The 16,154-nt window shown below is 48.0% G+C and overlaps 1 protein-coding gene across 2 annotated transcripts; it reads right to left on the minus strand.

Moving 5' to 3' along the window:
- Nucleotides 1–83: 83 nt before the first annotated feature.
- Nucleotides 84–15,878, minus strand: Eci1 (enoyl-CoA delta isomerase 1). 2 transcript variants are annotated; one of them, XM_021644706.2, is made up of 7 exons: nucleotides 15,646–15,872; nucleotides 15,475–15,561; nucleotides 7,598–7,725; nucleotides 2,657–2,803; nucleotides 1,596–1,717; nucleotides 1,327–1,505; nucleotides 84–332 (listed from the first exon to the last, which is right to left on the minus strand). In XM_021644706.2, the coding sequence occupies exons 1-7, from the start codon at nucleotides 15,683–15,685 to the stop codon at nucleotides 166–168; spliced, it is 870 nt and encodes a 289-aa protein (XP_021500381.1). In that variant the 5' UTR covers nucleotides 15,686–15,872; the 3' UTR covers nucleotides 84–165. The 2 variants fall into 2 exon arrangements, with proteins under 2 accessions (XP_021500381.1, XP_060220007.1); XM_060364024.1 differs by lacking the exon at nucleotides 2,657–2,803 and having other exon boundaries at nucleotides 15,646–15,878.
- Nucleotides 15,879–16,154: the final 276 nt, after the last annotated feature.

The following is a 16,154-nucleotide window of genomic DNA, read 5'->3' on the forward strand; positions in this document are numbered from 1 at the left end:
ACAGCCAGTACCCTTTATAGCCACTGAGCCACCTCTCCATCTTGAAAAGGACATTCTAAGGTCAGGAAAAAAAGAGCTAAGAGTTTTTAAGTTGAAAAATACCTTGTTTTATAACCCTTGGACCAGAAGGCACGTGTAACTAAAAACCTGCATGTTTGCCTTGTTTTAGCCCTTCTTTTGCTTGAGCTTTTCCAAGTAGGTGTGCAGGGACTTCTGGATGGATTCTCGGGAGATGAAGCTGACGAAATTCTGGATGTCAGCCTCTCGCTGCTTGATCAGGTTGTCTGCCGTGGCCTTTCGCATCATGCTCTTGGTTAGCTGCCTAGAATGGTCTAAAGAAAATGGGGTTACTTATGAAGCTCACTTTTAGAGAACGGTGCCATTCCTGGCTCTACTACACAGTCTTCAAATATTGAAATATGGACTCCTAAAGAGTTCAGAGAACCACAGAGAAAGTTGGTGTCCTAACACTTGAGCAGCTAGGGCAGGACAGCGTGAAAGAGATATGAATACCTGTCTAAACAAACCAACATAAATAAAGGGTAGGAGCAGACAAGGGAATACTACAAGTGTTTATTATTGTTGCTGAAACAGTCTCTCCCTGTAGCCCAGGGAACTCCTGAACTTGTAGCACTTCTCTTTTAGTCCCTTGAGTGCTAGGATTACAGGCACATGCCACTGTGCCTAGCTCTTAAAATTTGCCTTTTTATGTCATCTTTAGGGCTGGATATACAGGTCAGTGGTAGAGCACACACACAAGGCCCCAGGTTCTAATCTCCGGCACTACAAACAACATGTTATTTCGTTGAATTATATTATTGACCACATTTTCTGTATCAGTAAATACTTGCTTGTGTGTATAGGTGCTGGTAACTGGCTCCACAAGAGAAGAGGGCTCCGAGGAGGCCTGCCCATATACTTGGGGAAACACCTGACATTAAAACTTTAGTGTCTTAACTGGTGGCACATGCCTGTATCCAACACTGAAGAAAATGGAGGCAGGGAGAGTCCAGATTTGAGGATATTAAGTAGGTTGTTTGAGGAAAAGCTTAGCTACTCAGTGGGATCCCTCTCAAAAAAAGTCAGACATCTACACTGTGTCCCCGCAGTTCCGCAGCATGTGGCTGTGGCCAGCTGCGTGCCCTCCTCAACAGCAGTGACCTGTAAGCTCACTCCCCCTCAGCATCACACACAGATCAATAGCATAGCCGACTCTCGCAGATCCTGACTTGTGAGAACTTTTGGTTTCATCAGGACGGATCACCGGAATGGAAAAGGGCTTCCCTTAACCACTTCTCCCAAAACTGCCAGCTGCTTGCTCTTTACCTGGAATGGCCAACCACTGAGCCATCACTGAGTGAGCCTGGCTGTGTAGCTGGTCCTCAGGCACCACCTCGTCCACCACACCCAGCCTGAGCGCCTCTGCTGGGGGGAAGAGCAACCCCAGCTGAAGGGCACGCTCTGCTGCTCGGTGCCCGATGGTGTTCACGAAGTTGTCTTTTAACCTGAAATGAAGACATCCCTCAGCTCTGTGCCAGGGAGGGAGGTTGTCCCTGGGCTGGGGAGGGAAGGATGGGTGCAGTCTGTTGTCTTACCAGAAGGGGGCAACAATGCCCAGCAGGCTCTCATTCAGTCCTATGGTGTACTTGGGGTTGTCGGCCATAATCCTGTAGTCACAAGTAAGGGCCATGAGGCAGCCTCCAGCTGGAGAGGCCCCCTGTGGAGAGAAGCAAGAGACTGGCTCTGTAAGTGTCCCGGTTCTCAGCAGTATTCCTTAGACAGAATGGAGTGCCCAAGCTTCCAAGGTCCGAGGATAGGCTCGAGCTCTTGGCACTGCCCTGGCATCTGGGTCAAGTATGTCTGATAGGAATGTAAACTGAGACTGGTCACTCAGGATCAGCAGCTGGGGTCTTAAGAGGCTCAAGGTCCTTGCCATATGACTTTTTAGCTTTCTGGGGCCAAAAAAATTAATCTTCTAAGAACAGCAAGTTGCTTCTCTTTTTGTAGCTTTTATCTGAGGTGAAGTATTTATAGACAGAGCTGTCAGGCCATGGAGCTGTAAGCATGCATTCCTACTAGGATGCCTGGGAACCCCAAAATGGCAGTGTCCTCCTTATATGCACCCTAAATGCCCCATATTGAGATGTCATCCATGTCTCTTTTCCAGGCCCTTACATTCTCAACTTTCTCTCTCCAATCCTTCCTTTCAGTTCTCATGGCTTTGATCCTTAGAGCCACCCCCTCTGAGAACCCAGCTTTTTGGGTTTGTGTTTTTTTGAGACAGGGTTTCTCTGTGTAGCTCTGGCTGTCTTGGAACTTGCTCTAATAGACAAGGTTGGCCTCCAACTCAGAGATCCGCCTGCCCCTGCCTCCCGATTGCTGGGATTAACTGCACCATCACCTGGGGCGAGGACCCTCTTATTGAAGTTGAGCCCCAATCCTTTCTCTACTGCTCTACCTTCCCAAGGTCAAGTCTGAGTATCACTTTCCAAGTGTGGATCTGCTCAGGGCTCATTCCAGCCAGCCAGGCCCTGGTCCCTACTCAGTGGCTTTTTCTCTACTACGTGTGTCTGGCCCAGGAAGGTCAGAGTGTGAGTAGCCCCTACTTCTGGGCAGGCCCTTGAGAGCTGTGGGTGCGGGGACTGGGGTCACTCACGTTGATGGCAGACACTAAGATCAGCTTGGACAGGTAGAGCCTCAGCCACAGCTCCTGCACAGCCTTCCAGTACTCGGCGTAGTGGGCTGGGTTCTGGCCATACATCTCCATCAGGTCCAGGCCAGCCGAGAAGACACCTGGGCGGTCCTGCCGGGAGAAGCCAGGGTCACGTTTGGCTGGTGAGATGCTGCTTCCAAGGAGTCCAGAACTGATGGTGTCAGGGACACAGCCTGGACCTTCCTCTGAACTGACTACTTTCTGGAATGTTAGTCCTTTTCCAGCAGAACAGAACAGGTAACAGTAGGTACTGCTCAGAGGTACATGTACGAGCTGTCTGACACCCAGCACACCCCTGTGCTCAGTTCTGTCACCCAGGCTGGAGACTTGAGGTGCAGGTCCCAAGGTCAAGCAAGGGCAGAAAGAAAGTGATGGTGCAAAAGAAGGATCTGGAAGAACTACATAGCCACACATGTGGGTCCTCGGATGCCTCGGATCCAACACCGCTACCACAGCAGGTGTGGGGAGAACGTAGGCGGAAGAGCCTATGGGCTACAGGAAAGCACTGACAGAGCCAGGTGTTAGGGTCAGCATCAAATCCCCAGGAGATGGCTCTGAAGCCTCCAGGTGAAAAACCCACCCGGGGCTTCCCCTCTGCATGGTTTGCTGGCCAGGAGCGAGTTCATGGGTTGTAGATTTGTTACAGGGCAGCACCTGGCCCAGCAGGAACTAGATGGTTTGTTTGCTCCACAGAGGTGAAGAAGTGGAGACAGAGAGAGACATCTTCTGTGACCCTGGAGCCACAGTGCACCAGTCCATGTCTCTTGGTCAGGAACTGATGCACAGTATCTGTGGGCTGATCTCACTTTGTGTTTTCATGAAACGCATCTGTTCTCCAACTAACAGAGAAGACTCAACAGAGACAATTATGCTAAATTTACATGTTCTCCCCACATTCCCTTCTACTGTGTAGCTCTGGCTGTCCTGGAACTCCCTTTGTAGACCAGGCTGGTCTTGAATTCACAGAGATCCACCTGCCTCTGCCTCCCAAGCACTGAAATAAAAGGCGAGCACCACAGTTCATAGCCAATTTAGATGCTTCTAATGAGACTAGGTACAATGGACCTGTGGGTCATCTCCACATCGGGTGGAAGTTGGCAGGAGGGACAAGTCTGAGAGGACAATGGCCTCCTTGTGGGTGCTGGGAATTGAACTTAGGTCCTCTTCAAGAGCAGCCAGTGCTCCTAATCACCAAGCCACCTCTCTAGAAGGCAGGTTTCATGTGAAGAAAATAAACTAAAATATGTGTACTAGTCATACCAAGTAGATTGGAAGGATTATGAGTCAGCTCATGTCTGTGATCTGGGAAGACAACTGTTGGGTGAACGGTGGCCTTCTGAGTCACATTCAAATCCTCCCCTCTAGTGTCTGTGAGTATGGCCTGTGTAGAAACAGTCTGCTGCTTAGTCCCACGAATAAACAAGATAAACTTTTAATTTCTTCCTCCAATTTTTCTTCTCCTGGCTGCGTTAACAGTAGACCCGGGAGCAGAACTGGCTGAACTGCTTATCCCTCACTAGCTGGAATCTGGCCCCCCCCCCCCCAGGCGCGTCTGCACACTATTTTCTCCATTTAGCTGATGGTTCATGGATCCTGGGTGCGATTACTTTATTACTGCCATCATTAACATAACCCATCAGCCATAGCACAGTATCAAACTCCATTATCCAGGTGATCTGTCCTAATTACTCCTTCTCTCTGGGTCCTTGCTGCAGGAATGTATTTTTTTTTCTTTCTGTCTTTCTTTCTTTTTTCAATTTATTTTGAGACAGGGTTTCTCTGTGTAGTCCTGGCTTTCTTAGAACTCAATCTGTGGCCTAGACTGTCCTTGAACTCACAGATATCTGCCTGCCTCTGCCTTCCTAGTGCCAGGATTAAAGGCTTATGCCACCAGCACCCAGCTATGGAATTTCTAAAATTTCTAATACTCTTAATTGGCCAAAACTTAAACACAACCTTCTTTGATCCTGCTGGAGGAGAAGACCCTATTCTCCATCAACACCTTTTTTGTTTTGGCCACTCAGAAGTTTACATTTTAATCCTCCCAGGCTTCAGAATTATTTCCCATACTGTTACTTCTTATTCAGGCAGAAAAAGAACGATTTGAATTTATAGGAACAGTCTGAGCCATAATGTCTATTGGTTTCCTAGGACTTATCTATCATGAGCTCATCACATATTCACAGTAGGCCTCGATGCAGACACTGGAGTTTATTTCACATCAGCTGCAATAACTATTACCACTGTAGAAAAGTCTCCGAGCTGGCTCGCTGCCCATCAGAGGACACATTACTGGTGTGCTGTGGCCCTAGGCTTTATCTTCTGTTCCCAGCCGGGAGCCTCACTTTTCACCCGATATTGCCCTTCATGATGCCCATCCCATAGCCGCTCACTTCTCCATCTCTTCTCTATAATGGCTGGTCCTGTCCACTCTTTTCCACTTTTTTCAGGGTATACTCTAGATGAAACATTAGCAAACGTTCATTTTTAAAATTATGTTTGTAGGAGTAAACATTACACTTTCTCCTCAGTGTTTTCTAGGGCCCTCAGGACTACCATGACAAAACTCCGATTATCCAGATGCCCACACGACACAAAATACAGTATCTTCATAGGATCATTCATCTCGAGACAGTTTTCATTATAAGCTTTATGAATTGCCTCCGAACAAGAGGCCCTCAGTAGAATATTCATTAATACTTCGTAGAACGACATATCAGGTGCTCCAATTATCAAGGGGAGTAACCAGTTTCCAAAGCCTCCGATTATTATTGGTATTACTGTAAAGAAAATTATAGTAAATGCATAGACAGTAACAATAGAAAAATGATATTTTGGAGTATTCTGAGGCTTTGAGAATGGTAAAGTACAGTCTTAATCTAACCATAGCTAGTAAGGTTTGGCTTATGTGATTTTACTTTCCTTCTGTGAGCTATGATGAGCCCATGAGATGGAAACCCCTGACGCTAGGGGGACTGATATATTAAGCAGGCTTCAAGTGGTTACATGGAACAGTTCCTGTAGGTGGTCAGCATCCACCTAGTTCATGTACAAGTTCATGTACCTAGTTCAGGTACAAGGCTGGAGTGATAGAAAGCTCAAAACAAAACAAAACAAAACAAAACAAAACAAAACAACCTGCGGAGAGGGGAGAAGGGGAAGAGGCTTCATATAAATAAGATGATTGTATCACAAAGGCCTTTCTGAGCCAGGTAGAGGTGAAGCAGGCCTATAATCCCAGCACTCAGGGAGGCAGAGGTGGGTGGATCTCTGTGATTTTGAGGCCAGCCTGGTCTACAAAGAGAGTCCAGGATGGCCAGGCCTACACAGAGAAACCTTGTCTCAAACAACAACAAAAAACCCAAAGGCTTTTCTGTACAATAAAGGTGTGATGGCTTTGGTATGTTCATTATTGAATAATGTCACGCCGTCATCGACATATGTTAAGAGTACTTGGTGTAAGGCATAAGGACACAAAGATACAAGAGTTGAAACAGAATCGCATTACTAGGCCAGAGGTCAGATGAAGGGTGGAGAGCCCCAGTGTGTGGTCCTGGGTTTGGGTTAACTAGTGGGTGGGTCATCACGTGTTATCATGTAAATAGAGACTAACTAGTAGGGTAAAAAACAGGCTTGGCTAAGGGCTACAGCAAATTCTAGGACAGTTAATAGGGTAAGACTAATGGATGTAATTGTGGTAGTTCGTTGACAGATGCTTATTAATATTAATGTAGCACCACCAGTTAGGCGCATTAAAAGGTGGCCTGCAGTGACATTAGCTGTGAGATGAGCTGCTAAGCCTATGGGCTGAAAAAAATAAACTAATAGTTTCAATGATAATAAGCACAGAAATTAATGAGACACGAATCTGGTGGCCTTTGTTTCCCTACCAGGCGGCCTGGTCCTTTGGGGCTTGATGCCTTGAGCTTCCTACATCTTTGTGACCCAGGCTGGTCTCTATATTACTGTGGCTCGCAGCCTAGGGAGACACCTATGCTTTGGGTCTATTTAAAACGTAGTGGGCTGAGCGGCCGAACACTCGCCCACTGTTCAGATGGCTCCGGCTTCAATCTTCCGTGTCACCCCCAAAAAGGAAGGAACAAATAATATAGATGTAGCTCAGTTGGCAGAGCACTTGCCTGGTGTCCACAAAGGTCTGGGTTTGGTTCTCAGCACCTCGCAGACTGGCATGGTGGCACTCTGGACTTGACCATCTAACAAATTAGAGGCCAGTCTGGGATACAAGACCCTGACTCCAAACAGCAAGACCAAAGGGGCTGAAATGAAATGACTGCACATCTGACTTTGTACCCTGGCACTAAGAAGCGGGCGGAGGAGGTGATGCCTGGTCTGGCTGGAGATCAAGCCTCCGAGAACTTCCCTGTAGTGGCCACTTACTGACTTCATAGACACTGCTCTCACCAGTGCTGTTCCTGGCATCTGCCAGCGCTTGTGGGCAATGCCAGGTTCCCCTCAAGAATTCAGATGGCAGAACTTGCCCCTGATACCTGACCTAAGATGACCCAAACAAGAGCAGATTCATGCTCTTGAGGCGTATGTCCTGCTGGGCCTAGCTCCGGCTCCCAAAGCCCCTAGGGGGAGAGTAGCCTGGGAGACCCTGGCTATGTTTCCTAGTGGCTCCTGGAAAGACTTTCTTCCCAATGAAGTTCCCACAAAGACTGCTCAGCAGGTCCCTGAGGTTAGTCCAGGTCTGGTAAACCTGGGAACCTTCTCTCCTTCCAGTAGATTGTCCTAGAGGCCCCTGGTGGTGATTATGGCTGCCTGGGGACTGGGCACCTCATGATGAAGGGCTCCAGATTTTTCAGGTTCCCACTCTGACCGTAGCCAGGGAGGAGAGTGTGTGAGGCTTGAACAGGCACCTACCGAAGTGAGGATGACACCACGAAAGGACTTGTCATTTTCCAGCTTCTCCAGGCTGATGACAAACTCTGTCAGAAACTCCAAGCTGAGGGAATTCACTGGAGGATTCTTGAATTTCATCACTGCAATCCCTAGTTTAAAAAAAGAGGGGATCCTCAAAAAGGACTCAGTCCCACCCACACCTGGTCACCTCTAGTCCTCTGTCTGGCCACAAGAACTGCAGAATTTGGGGTTTCAAAAGCTTAGACAAGCCAGATGGTGGTAGTGTCGAAAGCCTGTAGTACCGGTAATTGAGAGGCAGAGTCAGGCAGATCTCTGTGAGTTCGAGGCCAGCCTGGTCTACAGAATGAGTTCCAAGGCTACACAGAAAATACCCTGTCTTGAAAAACCAAAACCAAAAAGGTTCAGGCAGGGGCTGGCAAGATGGCTCAACAGTTAAAGAAAGCGTGTGATTTGAGAATTCTGGTTGCAGGTGGTGAGTCCTGTGTGTCCATGGGCAGTCTTGGTCTGCTACTTGTGCTTCTCAGAGATCTCAAAACCCCTTAATAATCTCTCTGAAAGATCAAGGTTAAGAGCTGTCACAAGTACCCAGGACTATGGCACTAGCCCTCTTGAGAACAAAGGTTCTGCAGCTGCTTGTAGTACTTGGGACACACGGACATCCAAGCACATGTTCAATCAAGAACAACTCATCTCATCCTAACGCAAGTGGAGGGGACATGGAGACAGATAGCGGGAGGTAGGGTGTAGGAAACCACCTCCACGCCTCCTGCCCCTTGTCCTCCATCTTTAGAGGCCACAGCACCCTAGAAGGCAAAACAGGGAGAGGAGTTATATCCTCCCCTAGCCACACAAAGCTGCATCTGTCAGCCATGTCTATCTCCACGGAGGGCAGCTGCACCAGAGGACCTGAGGCCTGCAAAGCTAGAACTCCTGAGGCAGGCACGTGGCTGCTCAGGCTGTCAGCACTGCTCACGCATGAAGCTGGACTTGGAACTTCTTGTTTCGGTTTTGAGGCTTTGAGCTCAATTGTCTTGCCCCACCCCAGGTTTTTGAAGGCTGCTGTGGCATGACAGCCACACCAGCCTTTTTGATACTGTAACATGGCAATATCACCTGCAAAGTTCACATTCAAGAACTATACAATCGACCTTGGTGAGGTCACCAGCCAAGATGGCTGCCGTCCACAGGACTGCTTCCATCTAGGTGAGGTCCCAGCCAAGATGGCAGCCAACCAGTTACTGAAAAAATGTGAACTGTGACAGACGCCCCACATACACAGAGGGACACACAGAGAAACATAAATAAAATTTGAAATTAAACTAAATGTACAATAAAGTACCTATCCATCCATCCATCCACCTACCCACCAACCCACCCAACCATCTAGGCTACACAGAGGAACCCTGTTTCAAACAAAAAATGAATGAATGAATAATAAATACATGAGTGAACGGACAAATGAATAAACAAAACAAAGCAAACAAACCCCTCATATCTTAAGTTTACAATCTTGTGTTGTTATTCTTGGCTACTGCAGCCCACGAGCTACAGGGTGGTAGCTTTAAAGTCTCACATCTCAAAAGAGGCGAACAAGCAAGCACTGTGGTAGGACACCCTGAAGGCCCCATTTTTGCCCCAGTCTACCTTTCAGGTCCCTTCTTTCAGATACATCCCAACCAGAGGCAGGAGGCGGGCTCTGTGGCAGGTTAGTCAGGCCTCCCTGGCTTTACGTAGGCGGTGAATAGTTGCAGGGGAGCTATGAGATTTTGGGAAGGAATCACAGAAGACTCACCTGAGTGGGAGGAAACCTTAGGGGAAGCAGGTAAATGGAGAAAGTCCACGCGACAAGCACCAGAAAAGAGAGGGAGGTAGCTGAGTCTCATCTACTCTGGCTTAACAAGTATCTGCCAGTTCTGTCTGGACAAACAACCCCCACACAACCTTAATTCTTTTTTGTTTGTTTGTTTGTTTTGTTTTTTGAGCCAGGGTCTTACTATGTAGTCTTGGCTGGCCTGGAACTCTGTAGACCACCTGCCTCTGCCTCCCAAGTACTGGAACTAAAGGTGTGCATCACCACACTTGGCAATTTTAACTTCTAAAAGAGCAGGCAGATCTCAGATCTAGGCAAACAGGGCTACATAGATCCTGCCTCAAAACAAAAAACACCTCCCCCAAACAAACCCCAGAATAGGGATCTGCTTTTATTTTCTATACAGAAAAGTTAAAGATACACACACACACACACACACACACAAAAACAACAACAACAACACAAAACACCTTTAGTTCTAGCACTAGTTCTAACAGAGGCAAGATCACAGTGAGTACAAGAACCTATTTGAAAAAAACAAAACAAAAAACAATAGTATATAAAAATACCAATCTGAAATTACCCTGATTTCTATAGAATCTGTTGGCTCACTTCTATAGTCATTGACACAGAGGCTGGGCCAAATAGCCCAAGAGGGCCCGAAGAGATGGCTCTGTGTGTGGCTAAGAGCAAAGGCTGCTTCTGGAGGGCTGAGGTTGGATTCTCAGCACCCACAAGACAGTAGGAAACTCCAATTCCAGGGGATCTGATGTCCTCTTCTGGCTTCCCTGAGTACCAGGCATACATGTACTACATAGACATAAATGCAGACAAAATACCTATGCACAAAAAACAAATTTGGTTTGTTTTGGAACAGGGTTTCTTTGTGTAGCCATGGCTGTCCTAGAACTCACTCTGTAGACCAGGTTGGTCCTAAGCTCATAAGAGATCGGCCTGCCTCAGCCTCCCAAGTGCTGGGATTAAAGGTGTGTGGCACCACTGCCTGGCAAAAAACCAAAAAAAATTTTATTAAAAAAACCCTAAGCTTTTTTTTTTTTTAAACGTAGTCCAATTAAACAGGCCAAATGTAAATGTAAAACTCTTCACTTCTCCCTTGCTGACCTTCCAGCCCATGGTTAAAAATCGTAAGCACCAGGCCTAGGAATAGATATTTTCAGCTTTGCAGACGACACAGCGACTGCTTACAAGTAGTTAGTTTGAAGACAGTTGGAGTTATGAACGTGTGCTTTGTGTGTCAAAGAAATTATTTGTTTATTTGGGTTTTTGGAGACAGGGTTTCTGTGTAGGCTTGGCTGTCCTGGACTTGATTCGTTGACCAGGCTTCGAGTTCGTGGAGATCTGCCTGCCTCTGCCGCTGCCTCCCCGAGTGCTGGGATCACAGGTGTGAGCCACCTCACCTGGCTAATATAGAGTTTGAATGTGTTGATGCAGATTGAGAATTCAACGTCAGCCTGGGTTACACAGAAGCCCACACTAGATTGCCCCACACAGCAAGAAAACAAAGGATTGTCAAAACATCATGGATGGGCTGGGATGGCGGTGCACACCTTTAATCCCAGCACCTGGGAGGCAGAGGAAGGTGACCAAAGCCAGCCTGGTCTACATAGAGAGTTCCAGGACAGCCAGGGCTACATAGAGAGACCCTGTCCAAACCAACCAACAAAATTATCAAGGATAGGCCAGAGGGCACCTTAGTGGGCATACGTGCTTGCTGAGGAGTCTGCTGATGGGAGTTTAATTCCTGGGTCCCACAGAGAAAGGAGGAACTGACTCCCACAAGTTGCTCTGACTTCCACACAGGCTCCATGGCATGTACACTGCTATTCGTAAACACATTTGATTTACAACAACAAAGCATTAAGAAAAAAGCCCTGATTTTGGGACAGGAGAGATGGCTCGTCAGTTAAAGAGCACCCGTTGCTCTAGCAACAAGAATTTGGTTCCCAGCACACTCCTGATAGTTCACAACCATCTGTAAATACAGTTCCAGGGAACCTGATACCTCTACTGGCTAAATGGCACCAGGCAAGCTCATGTGCACACACATATATGCAGGCAAATGCTCATACATTAAAAAAAAAAAGTCCTGGGTTTGATCTCCTATACCAAATAAAGCAGGTGTGCGTACACGTTTGTCAGCTTAGCACTTGGGAGGCAGAGGTAGGAGAATCAGGGGTTCAGGGTCATTTCTGGCTAAACAAAGCTGGAGGCCAGAGGGCTACCTGAGACCCTGCCTCCGTGTCCTGGAATGAGGTCCAATTACAATGGGCCTTACGTTCAATACAGCCGTGTCCTCATGGAAGGAGAGATACACGGAGGAGGCCGTGTAAATAGACAGTGGCAGAGGGTTGGGGTTATGGATAATGTGGGCATGGTAGAGAAAACACTTGCCATAAAAGCTGGACGGACAAGGCCATTCCTGGTGTACTCAGAGGTGGGATTCCAAGAGCAAGCTGGCTAGCTGTACTCACCCAAAATTACAAGCTCTGGGTTCAGGGAGAGAACCGCTTCAAAAAAGTGGAGAACACATGCATGCACACACATGTATGTGCACTCTCTTTTTTAAAGATTTATTTATTTGTTATTTATATAATATTCTGCCTGCATGTACACCTGCCGCCAGAAGAGGGCACCAGATCTCACTATAGATGGTTGTGAGCCACCGTGTGGTGGTGGGGAATTGAACTCAGGAGCTCTGGAAGAGCAGCCAGTCAGTGCTCTTAACTTCTGAGCCATCTCTCCAGCCCCCTGCATGTGCACTCTCAATCATATATGTGTACCCTCATTCACACACACCATCTACATATGCAAAAAAAAAAAAAAAAAAAAAAAAAAGAAGAAGAAGAAAGAAAAGAAACCAAGTAAGAGGTGCCAAGGGATGCCCAGGCTGAGGCAGTACCAAAAGCCTCCCTTGGAGGCTTTAGGGAAACACAGTTTTTCCCATCCATGGCATTGGACTTCTGTTCTTTACAAACATGAGAATGTCATTTCATCAGCTCTGTGTGCTGTACCCACAGACGCAGGAAACCTCCATTTCCGGCAAAAGCTATGCAGTCCTGAGGGCAAGGGACACCATGTGGTATTTGAATGGCCCCTTCCTCAGGCCCCTGACTCCCAGTATCCACACCTCCCAGATGTGTCTCATGTTTAAGGCGGCCTGCCCGCCTGCCTGGAGAGACAGTTCTGCTGAGAAACCGCAAAGGTTTCCCCGGACAACCCCAAACCCGACAACACTGCAGCTACTTGCCATTCCTACTCTGAGCAGACTGCACCCTGCTCCAAGCCTCAAGGACAGGAAGAGTTGGCAGCTGAGATGGATCTGTGCCATGACTTTGATGTCTTGCAAGAGGACAGTGGGCAGGGCTCTGCTGACTGTTCTCATCTGCCTGTCTCGCATCTTTCCTGTCTTAACTCACCAGTTTGTGCAATTCCTCTTGTTCTTCTGTACTAGCAAGTCCCAAGTCTCTCAAGGAAGAGGCAACAGATAAGTCAGACCAAGAGGTTTCTAGTTGGGGCTCAGCTCACACTCAGCACTGCGGCCGAGCCTGCTGCAGTCCAGTGTCCTTCCACTGTCCTCGGCTCCTCGTGCATTCTGTTTACAGCGTAAGGACAAAAACGAGGGCCTGTCGCCAGAGGCACCAGCAGCCGCTAACCCACTAACTGCAGCTGCCTATGGATCATCTGGTACTGCCTAAAGGGCTTCCAAAATCATCAAGAGGCATTTCCTCAGCTGAGGTGCCAAAGAAAACCCATCTCTGAGAATACGGGCCACGTTTTGGTGCCAACTGGGTTCTTTTAAGACCTTTGATTTAGGCGGAAGAGGTAACTATTGCCCAGTAACAGGCAAGCACAAAACAAACACACCTCGAGTCTAGTTGGAAGAAAAATATCTGAAAAGTCTGGTATGACAGTGGACACTAGGGAAAAGATAATGAGGTAAAAGGTGAACATGAGCAAAAGAGTTTAGATAAACTTGGGTCACCATAGGATAAGTGACCAAATTCCTAGAGCAGGGTTCACATCGGATAAAGTCTTCTTGAATGATGAGTTGAGCAGATTCTAAAATCAAACATACATGCCCCTGACTTTTGGCACAAGTGATCTGAGAAGTATGCCACTCTGAGGTGCCTGCTGGGCAACACAAGAAATGGTGAAACAGGACAAAGAACCCATCTTTATACAAGATGAACTTTTGCCAAAGACCCTGTATCAATTATTTTCTGTGCTAGTAATGTTCACAGACTTTAGGGTGTTTACGTGCTGGGGACTTAAAAACATGAGCTAGAGGGAGCTGGACAGATAGCTTAGTTCCCAGCACCCACACGGCAGCTCACAACTGTCTGTGACTCCAATTCCAGGGGATTTAACACCCTTTTTGGCCTCCACAGGTCCTGCACAAACATACAGGCAGGCAGCCCAAAAAACTTCTGTACATAATCGCAGCACTTGGGAGGTAGCAGATGGGTTTTAAGTTCAAGGTCAGTCTCAGTGACAGTCTCACAAGGAATTCCAGGCCTTCCTGGGATAAATGAAATTCTTTCCCAAACAACCCCATCAGCTAAAGGGACATATAGGCTTTTCCATTTTGCCTTTGAAATAGAGGTAATACTCTATAAAACCAAAGTACACAAATATTTGCTATTTTACCTTCTCCTTTTTACTAATAGTTTAGGTAATAAACTTTAAACTCACACGTTTTGTCACTGAAACCACCTGGTGTGAACTTATGTTCTAACAGAACCAGAGTTTATACGAGTTTTTTTTTTTTGCAACAGATTCTCTGTACAGCCATGGCTGTCCTGGAACTCACTTTGTAGATCAGGCTGGCCTCGAACTCAGAAGATCCACCTGCCTCTAACTCTCTGAGTGCTGGGATTAAAGGTATGTGTCACCACTGGCCAGCTCATACTACTTATTTATACTAAGGTTGTGATAAAATTTATATTAAGCCTAACTATCTAGTCACCTTTAAGTGACTTAGGCATGGAATAAAGTTGTTACCTCTACCCATTCTAGAATTTTTATTTATCGATTTGGTACTGGGATTAAACCCAAAGCTTGGAACATGTCAGGCAAATGTTCTACCATTAGGGTACCTCTCTTTAACAGTCTGCTAATATTTTTAAATGTCTGTTTCTGTGGTATACGAAATATATTAAAATCTGTCACAGAAATGATTCTTTCAACATCTCCACCTGTTGTTGGACTCATCGGGTTGGAGCCCAAGCCCTCTCCCACTCCATTCTGGCAGTACTAGCACACGGAGGACCCAGACTTTGACCTCTAAGCCTTCCTTGGATGCTCCTCCCACCCCCAGGGGGGCCAGCTCTTTAGTGTCGAGAGAGGACGGGGTGAGGGTTAGAATGTGATCCTAAGCTCTGGGCCCAGCTGTATGTCCTCTTCTAGGTTTTTCTTCCACAAATGCATTATTTGTCCTGGAAAATTCCACCTTTTCCTCCCAGCGTCCTCACTTTAAAAAACAAAACAAAGCACAAGAAAAAAAGGCTCAGTATGTAGCTCAGGCTCATCTCAGCTTCATCCTCCGGCCTCAGCCTTGTGAGGGGAGGTGCTTCCTAGGCGTTCTGAGGGAGGCAGCAAGCGACCCTACTTGCAGCCTCCAGCTTTAAAAGCAGGAAAACAGTTGTTGAGGTCTGTCACACGCCAGTATTAGGAAAATATTTTAAAATACTTCAATCGTTTTCGTGTGGGGTTTTTGAGACGCCGTCTCATGTGTGCGAGGCTGGCTTCAGCTGGGTTTACAAGCACGAGCCACCAGAGCAAGCTACAGTCATTTTAAACTAATAGTTTAGGTAATAAACTTTGAACTCATACGTTTTGTCACTTAAGCCACCTGGTGTGAACTTAGGTTTCAACAGAACCAGAGTTTATAGGAGTTTTCTCTCACTGCTTTTGGAAATTCAAAACGCTCAACAGGAGCCCGACTTGACACGGAACTCGTGGGCCTGGAGACGGAGGCCATTGACTCGGAGCGGGGAATCGGTGAGGGGAATCGCTGCGGGGACCTCGCCACCCGGCCGCCACTCACCCGCCGCGCCCTCCGCGTCCACCTGCACCCGCTGGTTGGCGAAGCGCCGCGCGCCGTCCACGGCCTCCCTGCGCCCGAGGCGGGACCCTGCGGACAGCCCGGAGCACGTTAGCAAGCTCGCCCAGACTCTCGCCACCGCCGCCCGCCAGCTCTCCCGCCCTGGCCACCCACCCGCCCGCAGCAGAACACGACTCGCGGCGGCCAGCGCCATCTTGGCTGTCGGCGGGGACTAGAGAACCGAGCGGCGAGCCGCGCCGCTCACGGCCAGGCGTGGCAGACTCCTCCTCGGAGCTGGGCCCCGCCCCACAAGGTCAAGGCCAGCCAGCCACTCCACAGCCTCCCGGGGACTGGGCACAGGCCCCCGGGCCAGGTTAGCTCAGGGTGCTCCCCATCCCACACCCCGACAGGCTCCAAGCAGCTAGCGCCTGAGTAGGTAGTAAATAAACTCGTGCTGGGGCGGGGCCCGTGCGGGGACGTGGGGGGGGTGCATTTGCTCGGATCCAGCCAGCTGCAAGCTGGAGAAAAAGCTTCCAGGTCTCAAGAAGGCATCGCAGAGGAGCTGGGAAGAGGACATAAATTAAGGCTGGCAGACGGACCGCAGGGCAGTGAACAGATATGCTTGGCCAGCACAGGAAAAGGGCCCGGAAGGTCCACTAGGATTTCATGCCCTCAAGAGTGTT

Source organism: Meriones unguiculatus, chromosome 11 (genome assembly GCF_030254825.1).
Source record: "Meriones unguiculatus strain TT.TT164.6M chromosome 11, Bangor_MerUng_6.1, whole genome shotgun sequence".
Taxonomy (NCBI): Eukaryota; Metazoa; Chordata; class Mammalia; order Rodentia; family Muridae; genus Meriones; species Meriones unguiculatus.

Coding starts and splice junctions, on each gene's coding strand:
- Eci1 (XM_021644706.2), bottom strand. CDS start 15,685: ATGGCGCTGGCCGCCGCGAGTCGTGTTCTGCTGCGGGCGG. Junction 2,804..7,597: donor GTGGTGTCATCCTCACTTCG/GTAGGTGCCTGT, acceptor TTCTCCCGGCAG/GACCGCCCAGGTGTCTTCTC. Junction 1,506..1,595: donor GGCATTGTTGCCCCCTTCTG/GTAAGACAACAG, acceptor TCTTCATTTCAG/GTTAAAAGACAACTTCGTGA.